We start from the raw sequence: 12,886 nt of genomic DNA, 5'->3' as shown, positions 1-12,886 counted from the left end.
CTGCATCATATTGAAGGAAGTAAGTTTGTTATTCAGCAATTTATTGCCAACTCAACCAGCACTTCAAGTTTTCCAGGCTTAATAGAAAACTTGCTTGAAATCTGAACTTACAATTTCTCTTGTCTTGTGTGAAGGTAGAAAGTGATTTCTTGTGCAGTGCTGATGGATGGAATTATCACAGATAGCAGCACTGAATCATACTGCATGAGGATGGCTGACACTTGGTGATGATGTGGTTGTTCTTTTGGCAGCATGTTCAACGTGCTCGGTGCCCCCAAACCAAACAGAATACTCGGACAAAGTTGGAGAGCACAGTACATGGAAAAAGAGCTCCGAAAATGTGGAATTAAGTCTTTCCAGTAGATGTATTCACCGCTGCAAAGCCTAAATGTTCTCATTTGGGTAGGTTTTCCTTTTGGTTTTGTTTGGGTTTTTTTGTTTGTGGATTTGTTTGGGCTGTTTGTGTTTGCTTTATTTTTTGGTTTGTTTCTTGTTGGTTTGCTGTTGTTTTTTGTGTTTGTTGTTTTGTGTGTTTTTTTTAATTTTTTAATTCACAAAAAGCTTGATGTTTTTGGAAAAACAGGTTAAATTATCAATGTTCCCTGTAACAGACTATCTCTGATCCCATGACACTTACTCCCATGTTCCCATGTTTACTCTGATTAAGCATTAGGAAACTGATCCAGGTTGAAACTAATCAAGGTAGTCATACAACCTTTCCTAGAGTTCAGTGTATGAGTTAACTGCCGAATCAGTGTCAGAGCTAGCATGGACTGTAAGGGTAAGCAAATGGAACCAGTCCAAATCAGTTTCACAGGTAAGCTTTTGAAGTAATTCTACTAATTACTAGCAGAATCTTTATTGTCAGCCACTGAACATGCACTTACAGTGGAACATCTGGTCTTCAAGATACACCTTTGTAAACAGTTTTAAGTGTCTATAACCTCAGCATTTGAAAAAAAAGAACCCTTTAGTTGATTGGTATCACATGGATTTATACATCTTTATTTCATTTAGAACTTATTTCCCTCTAGCTGCCTTTTCCCCCCTCAACTGGCAATTTAATGGACTTGGCATGAGCTAAAGAATTCATTATCAGTCTTCAGAATAATTTGGCATGAAATTTAAAGTAGTAAGTTAGTGCTTAAGGAATAAACTTTGGGAGTGTCAAATATAAAAATTGATTGAGCCAAATGTGCCTTGCAGGTACTTTTAATGCAGATGAGCATATTATGGTCACAAGTCTTTTACTGACCACCATAGTAATCTGCAGCATAATCAGGAAAGTTAACACACATATGACTTGCAGTCAAAAGGAAACTTTCCAAAGTATTTTTGAGATATTCTCCCTTCCTTGCAGAAGCCCTTGGCATACATGTTAAATCAATGCAACAATAATACTGATAAAACTACAGGTTAATCCATTTGGCAACAAAAGGGTCAAGTGCGACAAAAAAAAACTCAAGCCTGCAATTTATTTATTCAGACTAATAGGTTACTCTTTCCACCACAAATCTGTCTGTAAGATTCAAGTGTTTTTCTAATGCAAATATAATTTATGGAAAGGAAAAAGGATAGGCCACCAGCTGAAAGAAAACATTTATTGATTCAAAGTCAATACTTTCCTTTTAATATCTACAAGCCAACACTGAACTGACTTTATTCAAGAATGAACACAATGTACAAAAAAAGTATGTCTGTTATAAAAATATGTCAATTTCTTTCCTGGCTATTGAGCTGAAAACATTTTGGCAAGTGCAAGATAGGTTTGGCAAGCAAATTTAAGCTGCTATTACCAATAACAAAGATCAAATAATTTAGTAATAGTTTTGTAGTAAATTTAAGAGTCATTGTTAAAGTGGCATTGGAAATGCTAACCCCTAAAAAATATATGTATCACTGCACTGCCATGTACTTATGCATCCACACAATTTAACATCTCATCAGGAATCAGTATCTTTATCAGTGAACACTACCCAACCTAATTTGAACTATTCAACCAGATAAGTGACATCTACCATTGAAATACAACCTAGGGAAGGCAAACTACCTCCATAGCTGTGTATTTTATGTGTTGTTTACAAACAGAGAGAGAAGATCAGGTAACCAGACAGCTGTCAACAAGACAGCTGCTGCAATGTGAAATCAGGGAAAGGACAGAAACAGAATAAAGAACATTAGTCCACATGCATATTTGCATATAGAAATGGACTTGATTAAAATCAGTTATGCCTTATTTGTTAAGATGGTTTGGGTCTTTTTCCCTCATAAAAATGTAATGTAACCAGGACTCAAATAATTGACTTCTCTAAAATCACCACCAAGAAGCAAGAAAAGGGACCATTTATAGAGATAATCTGAAAACAGTGCAATATTAAAATGCAGTTTCACATCATGTGAAAGAAACATGCTTTGGAACCTGAGCAAAAGGCATTTTACTGACTTAGTAAAAAGTCACCCTGTATGTTGTTTTCATTGGCACCTGTTCTGCCAGATTAGTATGTTGCTCTTAGCAACTTCCATGGCCCTAAATATTTAGTACACAGAAACTGCCAACTACATAGAAAGGTCTACTGAACTTTTCAGCCAATATTGCAGGCAGTGTGACATGCTGCTACTGGAAATAACTATACAGGTTGAAATTAAGGAAAATTGTAGACAGAAAAAGAAGCAGCCAAAGATGTTGCTCTTCTGTGTAAATAGACTAAAGCGATTCCACAACACTTAGATACGGTACTACACTGGTTTACAGTCTCAAGGTCAGCTCTTTCAAAATAAATATACTGAACATTTACAACAAATGCCTCATGAATGCAAGCTCTCTCTTTATTATTTCAAGACCAATTGGATAAAAACTAAAATAAAGACATGACTCTGAAGCAGCTAAGTTACAAGTCCTTTTTCAGAAACAGGCATGACTTGGTGCCACAGCAAAATTTTTCACATCTGCAGTAAGCAATTTTTTTTTCTTTTAGCACCAAGCATCCCACCATAAAAAGCAACTTCACAAAGCATGCGGTCATCTACTCTGTTGATTTTGTATGAAATAATTATTTGTGCTTACAGGTCTCAGACCTTTCAAAAATTCAATGAACATTAGGTAATTGAAGACACTAGTGGAAACTCATTAATTTCTAAATTATTTGAGTGGAGAAAAGATTAGAAGACTAAAAAGCAACAGAATGTTGTGCATTAGTATTTCTGAGGAATGAGGAAAGCTAAGATCGGTACTTTAATTTGTCTTAGAACAACTAAAAAGTGACAACCAATCCTGAAAAGCTCTATGTCCATGATACTGGTAGAGGCCAATGTGTGCATGCCACTGAAAGGCACAGTTGGACCAATCTGGTAAGTGGCATCATCAGAGCAGAACAGCAACTTTTCACAGGACTAATCACGAAGGGTGAACAATGAGCCATCACTTCTCTTGTCATGAGCACAGAAAGCAGTCACCAAGGCAAAAGAGAGGACACAGGAAAGAAGATACAGGAACTCACATAAACCTAAAAGACAGAAAACATGCATTAAGCCAAGTTTTGAGCATTCTGATCATTTTCCAACAGCAATCCTGCTATACATTGACTTAACACCATACATCTTATGGAAGCACTGCAAAAGTCACATCACAAACTTCTTATGAGATTTGTTTTACAACTAACTTCACCTGCAAAGATCAGCCTACAAGATCACCCTTGGTTAATCACATGCTTAAGGTTAGGCTGATAAAGTCCGAACAATCTGCAGTCCATTCTGTGAAAAAGTAACATTCTTATTCTTCTTACTCAGAAATGGATTTAAAAATTGGTCATCATAAAGACCCAAGTTTTTACAGGGAGATAATTATGAAGCAGTATGATTGTTTTTCATACTGCTCTAACAGTGCCTAAGAAGTAGAATTAAATACTTACAGGAAAGTTATCCCCAAGGTTATCCTGCCTTTGTATCTACGAGCTGCATTTGAACATTTGCAGATATGCCGCCTCCATAGCCTCCCTTGGATTGCATCTGATTCTGAATTGAGCTGACCTGGGGATAGAAGGGAAAAGAAGAACAACAATGAGCTGTAGCATCTTCTTGCTTTTAATTTTATTTTTTCTCTAGGTTTAGCTTCCAAGAGTTCCTTTGTTACCAGTAAAGCTATATTAATTTTGCACAAGAACACGTGCATCCAAGACTTGCTGAAATTTTAACTTCAGCACATAGATCAGCAGAAAAGATCGAAGAAATGGTGCTGAGGCAAAAGTTTTTCCTCTCTCCCAAAGAAAACTGGCTGATTCGTGGTTTCACTGACCCACTTGATTAATCAAAGAATTAAAAAAAAAAATCAAATATTTTACTGGCATTGACTCCATCTGACAAACTAAAATTTATCTTGTTATGTGGAAAATATTCTCTGGCAAGTATAATGAACCACAAGTTAATCACTAAATTAACATCATGTTAAGAGTATAATATCCAACTTGCAAATATCTGTATGGCTAATTCGGATCGCTAAAACAGGGCTAAACTAAGATTTTCTAAATCAAAAAGAACCTTTTGGTTTGTTGAACATTTTTGATTTATCTACTTACATGCCAACATTCAATGCTTCCCTTAATTTATACTGTTCCTTTAAATGGAGGGCATTTATTTTTTAAAACACAGTCAATCTGAATTTTCCTGAACATAGGTGATTTGAAGGTATTTTTAGCCTGATGTATATAAATACATAGAGACACACTCTTTGTGCCCCCTGTTTCACGCCTCAGGTTTCAAGACATGCACATCCTGCTATGACTTTACCTCAATCACCAAACAGAAAAGGAAACCCATTGTTCTTTCCTGCTTGTGTTGCATGACTCAAAATAATGATGTCCAAGTGCCTGCAGGAAGACAGCTTGAATCTTAAAGCTTTGGCCCTTTTTTCTCTGCATCCCAGAGCATACATAACAACTACACAAAGAGTGGAAAATAACATTCGTTCAAGGCTATGCCTGCAGGGCACCACTTGCAATTATTTAATCTATGCTCCTCCTCTACAGAGACCTAAAAACATCACTGGAACATCACTGTGCTGTATTAAAACAGCACAGGAGGAACATTTCCAAGTAGCTTGCACAACATTCCCTGTTTACAAAGACAAAATAAATATATTTTCTTTTCTACAGCAAGCAAAACACATGCACATATACAGAGTGCATCCATAAACTCATTCTTCCATGCAGTTTTCCAAGCCTATATGACAGAAGAGCCTGTTTTTTTGATCTGTATCTTCAACATTATATACATTATATCTTCAATATTGCAATGCTATGCAAAGGATTGTGTTTTTATGTATTTAAGCAGCACAATGTAAAACCATTTAACACTTCAGCCTTTTGCTGAAATAAGTGATAAAGCTGCAGCAAAGCAATATTACCATCTTATTTTTCTTGAGGGAAAAGTGTTCAGAGCGTATTTTCAAGTGCATCTGACATCAAAAACTATGAATCCAGTAAAAGAATGTGCTGAAGTGCATGGGGATATATTTTAAGAACTTTCACATTTTACCAAGCCACTCATCTTTTTCACAAAGCATCTTTTGCTGCCATGGAAAAAAACAAAGTCTGAATTCAGTTTTTTTCCTCAGAAAAAAATTAATCTACACATAAATGTATTCACAAGAGTGAATATAGGATGCCAGTAATTTTATCTAAATTAACTCTGACTCCAGCAGAAGAAAGACCTACAAAAATCTCCAGGCCACATCACATTTCAACCTAAAAACTTGCTTACAAGACTTGAAAATTTTGGAGAACAGCAAATCAACACAAATTGCAAGGCTGAACTGTAGATTTTCGAGACTATTTCTAAAAGTTAGACTAATTTCTCCAGTTCATGAGTCACACATGAGTTACTGGATAAGGAAATATCAGTCTTAAATGCAGAGACTGCTGCCCTTAAAACAGAGAATGCAACAAATGAAACTAGTCTGCATAAACAGTTCAGTAACTATTTTGTATATGAAAACTTTTGTAGGAGGCATACAAAACTAAAATTGCTAAGCAAAAAATGTCTAACATTTGTAGGCTTTTAAGGCAGCATTTTTTCTGAAGCATCCTTCTTTTAAGGCTGAGCAACAAGAACAAGCTCTGTGAAATGCAATTTTTGATTTGTTTTCTTTCCCAAAGATGCCATTTCCCAAAGATTGCCTTTCTCTGACGATATGCAACAGCAATGTTCTTCTCTCTTACATCTAATTTAGATGGGACTTAAGAATTTTAAAGATTTTGGAAAGAGGATTGTACCCATTAAGGATCATGCAAATTGTTGTGTTGCTTATGTATCTCATTAAATTTCTTTCTTTCCTTTTTAAACCCTCCCTTTCAGAATTAGGAAACAGCACAGACAGACCTTGAGAGAAAAAGCAGTGGACAACTACATGAAATCAAAGACTGAACTGAAGAATATGAGGCATCAGAAGAAAGAGATTTCACCATGGACTGTGAAAGCAAAACAGGGAGAAAAGGGATGGGGATTGAACAGAAACAATGCAAAGAGGTCTCCTGCTGTTTAAGTACACCTCTAACAAAGGAGCAAGGCACTCTACAGAAAAAGAAAACAAAAAAGCAAAATATTTCAAAAATATTCTGAATAGTCAGAAAACTATTCAGTCAGAATTGTAAAGATGTATAATGAAGTAATGCTGATGAAAGAAGGCACAGGACAGAAAAGAAAGTCAATAAAGAACCAAATATAAATGGAAAAAACTTAAGTAAATTGCAGATTTTCACTAAGTTATTTAAAAAGATAAAGCACAAAGAGGTTCCTGAAGGAATATAATGTCCATACTATAAAGAAAATTATGGAGTAGAAGAACATGTGAAGGTTAGCACTGTAATCTTGGAATTTACACTGCAAAGAAAGAATGTGGAGACCACCACCAGAAGAGGCAGAAAATAAGCAGCGTGAAAAAACAGAGATTTGAGCTTCTGAAGCAGGGGGATTGGGAATGATTATTTTTCACAGACATACTTTCTAGGATCAGAAAAATCTCACTGGTCATTGATGCAGCACATTATCCAAATTTAAAAGAAGGGAAAAAAAAAAGAGAGAGAAAGAGCTACTTAGAAGCATTCCATTTATGTAGAGAGACAATAATGATTACCTGCTATCTGGAGATAAATTGGGTATTATGCAAGAAAAAGATGAGAGCAAACAGGCAGAAATGGGAAAAACTAAAGCTTCAGGCCACCTGTACAAATCTCAAAAAGGCAGCTGAGCTGTGAGAATAAGGAAGGTTCCCTCAGGAGAAACAACAATTACTGAAAAAGCAAATCTATGCTTTAAAAAAGTAATCAAACAACCCGGTCACATTATTATCAGTGTATTATTTCAATTTATAATGGCTTTAAATATTAATGTAATATATCACATTAAATAAAGAATCAGCTTTAACTAAATTTTATTAAGTGGAATCTGTGTTTGGTCATTTAACTTGCTTACAAAGGTTTTACTAAAAATAATTTACAGCCCACTGTGCTGTTTCCAAAAAAAAGTATTGCATTTTTTCATGATGAATTTTCTAGCTTTGCCCTTCCTCATTATGTGATGAGTTACAAAAATTTTTTTCTGAGGTCAATAACACCAACTTAATCTAGTTGAAACTACAAATTACCTTCCTAGCCTACATTTAAGCTTTTTTAGCTCTGCTTTCTATTTTGATACCTCTGACAGAGATTTTTCTTCTCTGTCACCAAGTCTTTGTCATCTCCAAATATGTTATGTGTTAAAGACTGTTAGTAAATTCAATAAGTATTTTTCATCTACATACAACTATTTTCTATATTTTATATTATTTACCTTAGAAACAGATTGACATTTCACAGAAATCTGAAGCTCTAAAAGATACACCTATTTCTGTAAGTTCATTTTCATCATTTATCTTACCTTCTGTTTTTTCACTTTCAGAGAGCTAAAAATATTTCTTGCGTCCGTCTTCTACAGGAAGCTACAAAATCTTACCTGTGACACTACTTGCTGTGGAAATAATTCACACTGCAAAGAGGGCTACAGAATATAGAAAAAGCTCAGCAAAAACATCCAAACATAAATTCATGTGCACCATAAACTGCGGTAAGCTAGAGTTCTAAATGAACTATATTCAAAACAGCTTGAGGCATTCAAAATAAAAAATCTAGCCAACTATAAGACACTTAGATTTTTCTATATAATACCTGAGTATACTTTCAAGCATACATCTCTTTTGGTTCATACATATAAAGAGAGTGAGTTTTTAGTTTAAAAAGTATTCTATATCATTTATACAGCATCTAAAATGCGTTATCAATAAATATAGGAATTTTAACAATTATAATCTGTATTCTTGAATGCAAGTGTTTAGGACTTAGAATTAAAATGCTATCAGGTCATTCTTCAGTTTCATACAGATTCTTTCTTACAGCTGAAAGACTCGTTGCTTCAGCTACAACATACAAATACAGTGTTCTTGTATTCTGTCTAATATGAAATGATGTTCATCAACTCATGCTTACTGAATTCATTCCACTGAATACGTCTCCAGATCCTACATGAGCTGTGTGAACGAAGTTTGTTGGCTCCCCAATCATGCTTCGATCAATCCGCCGTCGTCTTTTCTAAAAGGAAGGCACAGAAAACATCTGAGAGTCACTGAAAAGGCAAAAACAGTATGTGTCATAAAGGTAGAAGTTAACCATCTATAGGAAGGATATTGCATACACTGTGAGGTATTTTAATAGAGTCAAAAAACAGAGACCAAAACACTAGTATTACTTCCCTTTTACTTGGATGATGTGTACCAGACAAGCATGGATACCACTCCCAGCATTTAGGCCAGCAAAACATTTGTAAATAACCTTAATAAATTCCACATTTATTAGCCAGTATTTGCAATGTTTCATGCAGTAATTTCTGCCTATAGTTGTATTTAAATCACAGTGGGACAGATTTGAGTCATTCAAAACAAGAATTAAGGCTCAAAGCTTGTTAGAATAATCTATGTAGCCATTAACTTTGAGAATTTCTTATTTGCATGCCCTTATGTCACTGTAATATACTTGATGGCAATGTCCAGAACAGTGCTTTAAGTTTGATCAGGGTTAGTCACAGACATATCTTTATGAATTCTGAACCCATACACTCAAGATTGCTTTCAGTCTGCATGATTCCCGACTGTGAGCTGAAGGGGTGCAGTGCAGTAGTAAGGCAAAATGCCAGCTCAGGGACTGTCCTGGTTCCTATACCATGGGACAGAAGGCAAGAATTACTTAACCTCTGCTTCCCAGTTTTCAGAGTCACAGCTTAATTTTTTAGTAATCTAATAACATGCAAATAAAAAAAAAAAATTAGAGGCAGCAAAGAATTTCCCTAATTAAAGCTGCTTTGGTTGCCTGCCTCCAGCTAAGCATTACATCTAAAGGACAACAACAAGAAAACCCTATCCTCATTTCTTAGACCAGAGCCAGGAGCTTAAACAGAACAAATCATGCAGTGTGTAGTCACCATAGGACCATACTCTGAAAAATGTCTGCATTTGGAAAAAACCCCACAGTTCCAGTATCTCAGTTTAAGGTATGTTGTACAAAGTAGAGTTTAACAGTTAAAACTTACTTGAGATCATGTGAAACCTTCCCATTACCTTAAAGTTCACTCAGTCTTGTTTTTAATGATCTCTAACTGGCTATGTGATTTTAAGACCACACAGACTCAAGGCACAAAACCTCGAGTGGGCTAACTACTATTTCAATAGCTATAGATGAAATCTTTATGAATCAGAGCCCATAGCTATGAGAATACATCATAGGGTTTAGCCAGCAAGTACAAAACACCTTTAGTCCTGTCCTGCTCCTTTTTCCTATTAAAAAAAGGAGATTTCAGTAGATTTTAGTACCTTCTTGCGTGCTATGAATAGCTGGGATGAGGAACAACACATAAAATTCTGTGGGAACAGCTATATACAACGATCTGATCTTAGCTAAAATTAGTAGTGAAATCTCTAATTCCAAAGAATTTTGCAAAATCAATCAATTGATAAAATAAAATATTCCAGCTGTTAAAAATTTGTATTTACACCACCTGTACCATAATATGCTGTAATGTTGACACAGAAAAATGATCTACACAGCTGTATGAAAATACACTGCTTTAATTAAAATACTTAAAATTATTTAATTCCTGCAGCAGTTGCCCCTCCCTCTTTAAAAAAAACAGCAACCAAATGTATGCATCTACACAATACACCCATAATTTCTTGATTTTAATAGTTTTGATGCAGAGAAGATATAGACAAACTCAAAGACTTTAGATTTTTCTTATCTTGTTTATGAGTTTTTAAGATAATTTAACTTTTTTTTGTTGTTCAAAGTAACTTATTTTAACTCTTTAACTTGTTAAGACCATGCCAGTAACAAAGTGCTGGATCTTGTAAATGATTCTCCACCAATCATCAGCTAGTCAAACAGTAACCACTAGTCAAACTGAACTGCCATCAAACCATGTCTCTTATCTTAAGTGAGTTCCTTATCAGTGGCCATCAGCCTGCTACCCCCTGACATGTGCCCATTGATGTGAGCTCCATGAAACTTTGGAACAGTATTTAAATGCAGTGCCACAAAATAATTCACTGTGAAAGCAAATAAAAAATTGTTTTACTTTTCTTTTTTTTTTTTTTTTTTTTTCCTGCAGGAGTAGCAGTCTTCATTTACATTACTGTTTCCGCTTGGATCCCAAGAATGCTTTTGAAGCAACTTTACCAGTTCTCACTTATCATGATTCACTTGCAATTTCAGACTAATCTTGGAGTGCAAAAATAACACTTTTTTTTTAATGAAGCTGAACTGGAAGACTAAATTATACTCTCCCATTGCTAACAGATATTGAGGCCAATGAACCAGGTGAGCCAGGCTAGGGTAGATCACAAGACATCTAATACACATCATGACTCCCCAACAGCAACTGTTCTACTATCCTACACAGCTGATCCTACTAGAATGTGCTGTTCCTGTAGACACGGTCACAGCCAGAAGCAAAATGACCAATGAGAATGTCTAGGGAGACATGGGGAGCACTGTAAAAAATCACCTCTTTATGAAGAGTGTAACACAGGAAAAAGCAATAGGGGAACATGCCTGGAAAGGTTGCAAAGCTTTTACAGAGGACACCATAACTATTAGCTTTGCCAGGATTTAATTTTGAAATTGCATTTTTTGAGGCCTAGCAAGAATACATGCATAACAATATTTTATACACAGTAAGAATTAAGATATGAGATTGCTTTTTTCAGTATACTGAATTTGAAAGAAGCTGATAAGCATCACATTCATTTCCTACTTAGGAAGAAATTAAATGTAGTAAATGCTCATTTCCCTCTCTACCATCTTTGGCTTTCCATGCTCTATCCTTGTGCAGCTCACAAGCCTTCTTTCATGACTTATTTGTTGCTGTGAAGAACTGATTTTGTGTTCTGGGAGTTAAAAGTGCAGTGGCTGGAAAGTGGCCCCTCTCTTCTCCAGGGCCACAGAAGCTGTGGCTGATCAGCTGAGATAATCACCATGACTTTCAGGAGGGGAACACAGATAAAATACTTCATGTTAAAAAGAAATAAAAAATGCTGACAGGGTTCAGCAAAATTTAATCCCACTAGGCTTCACTCATACCTCAAACTGCTTGACATCATACCATGAATAATTACCCTTAGAATATATTTACACACCACTAATCTAGTAATAAGTAGTAATGAAATGTGACTAAAGGTCATCTATAAAACAAATTAATGTTTATGACACTAGTGCAAAGAACTTCAACATACACACCCCTGAGCATTTGTACTATCTAAAGCTTTGTTTTCAAGATGCTTCTGACTAAAGAAATAAATGTCCCAACCATGCCAACTTAACTACAATGAGTCCTATGTCCTCTATTTGCATTCCCTGTGGATTTTTTTTCCTAGCAGGAGGGAAACAGAAAAAGGTCCACATTATGATTAGCCAACTTGACTGTTACCTTTCTTGACAGTATAGGTCAAGTTACTAAAATACTCAGTATCAGTGGACAAAGAAAGTTTAAAATCTGTATTAAAGTATTTGTCCCCTCTGCCTTGTGCCAAAGCACTTCTCCTTTTACTGGGAAGGCAAGGGAGCACAATGATGAGATGAGAGGAAGAGCCCTGTAAAAGGATCCTGGAAGTGGAACATGAAGTGCCATCATTTAATGGCTTTACTCATTTTGTTCCTTTGACAAAAAGCTGAGGAAGAATTAGACTGTGAAGTATGAAAAACTGATCTTGAAACTGAAGCAGAAGAGATGCAGGCTTGTGTGTTAAATGTCTTGAGAGGAATGGAAATAGTGTGAAGACCCACCTAAAAAGCCTTGTTCTGAATGTGTACTAGATGCAATAAAACAGGATCACATTTCAGTTGCCATAGAAATGAAGTAAAAATTGATATTTTCTATTCTTAACCTGTGAGTGACGCTTTGCACCCACACGTTAGCATTTCCTTCGAAATACCAAATTAGAAATCAGAAAGTCTCCAACAGTTGCATCACATAAAATATTTGAACCCTGCAAGTTTCTCGAAATTTTAAAGATTTTTAAACTTTTGCCCAAAAAGTTAAACTAATTATACTGTGTATTCAACCTGCCCTTCAGCAAAGCCACAAACATTTCACTGAAATGATGTTTTTCATAATTCAAAAGACTACTTTTTCCAAGAAATTCAAAACTGTAATTTGTTTATTTAAACATACTGATGGGTCCAGAAGTATGTAAAATTTCCTTTCTACTGCCCTGTATTTTTGGTTTTCAGGGAAGTTATCTTTTTTCACTATCTCTAGATTTTGTCCAGAGGTCAGGCTGCACTGCTTTAGCTCAAGCCCTTTCATAAGTGAT

The 12,886-nt window shown here is 35.4% G+C and overlaps 1 protein-coding gene across 4 annotated transcripts in view; it reads right to left on the bottom strand.

Moving 5' to 3' along the window:
- Positions 1-1,461: 1,461 nt before the first annotated feature.
- The window catches only part of CDC42SE2 (CDC42 small effector 2), an 82,063-nt gene continuing 70,638 nt past the window's right edge, over positions 1,462-12,886 (bottom strand). For all 4 annotated transcript variants that reach the window (XM_021530395.3, XM_077790031.1, XM_077790030.1 and 1 more), the window contains 3 exons: positions 8,514-8,615; positions 3,909-4,026; positions 1,462-3,503 (listed from right to left, as the gene is read on the bottom strand). In XM_021530395.3, the coding sequence (XP_021386070.1) occupies positions 3,928-4,026; positions 8,514-8,615 (201 nt within the window). In that variant the 3' untranslated portion in view covers positions 1,462-3,503; positions 3,909-3,927. The remainder of the gene's footprint in view (positions 3,504-3,908; positions 4,027-8,513; positions 8,616-12,886) is intronic.

Source organism: Lonchura striata, chromosome Z, assembly GCF_046129695.1.
Source record: "Lonchura striata isolate bLonStr1 chromosome Z, bLonStr1.mat, whole genome shotgun sequence".
In the NCBI taxonomy this organism is placed as follows: domain Eukaryota; kingdom Metazoa; phylum Chordata; class Aves; order Passeriformes; family Estrildidae; genus Lonchura; species Lonchura striata.
This window is presented reverse-complemented; position numbering and strand designations above follow the sequence as displayed.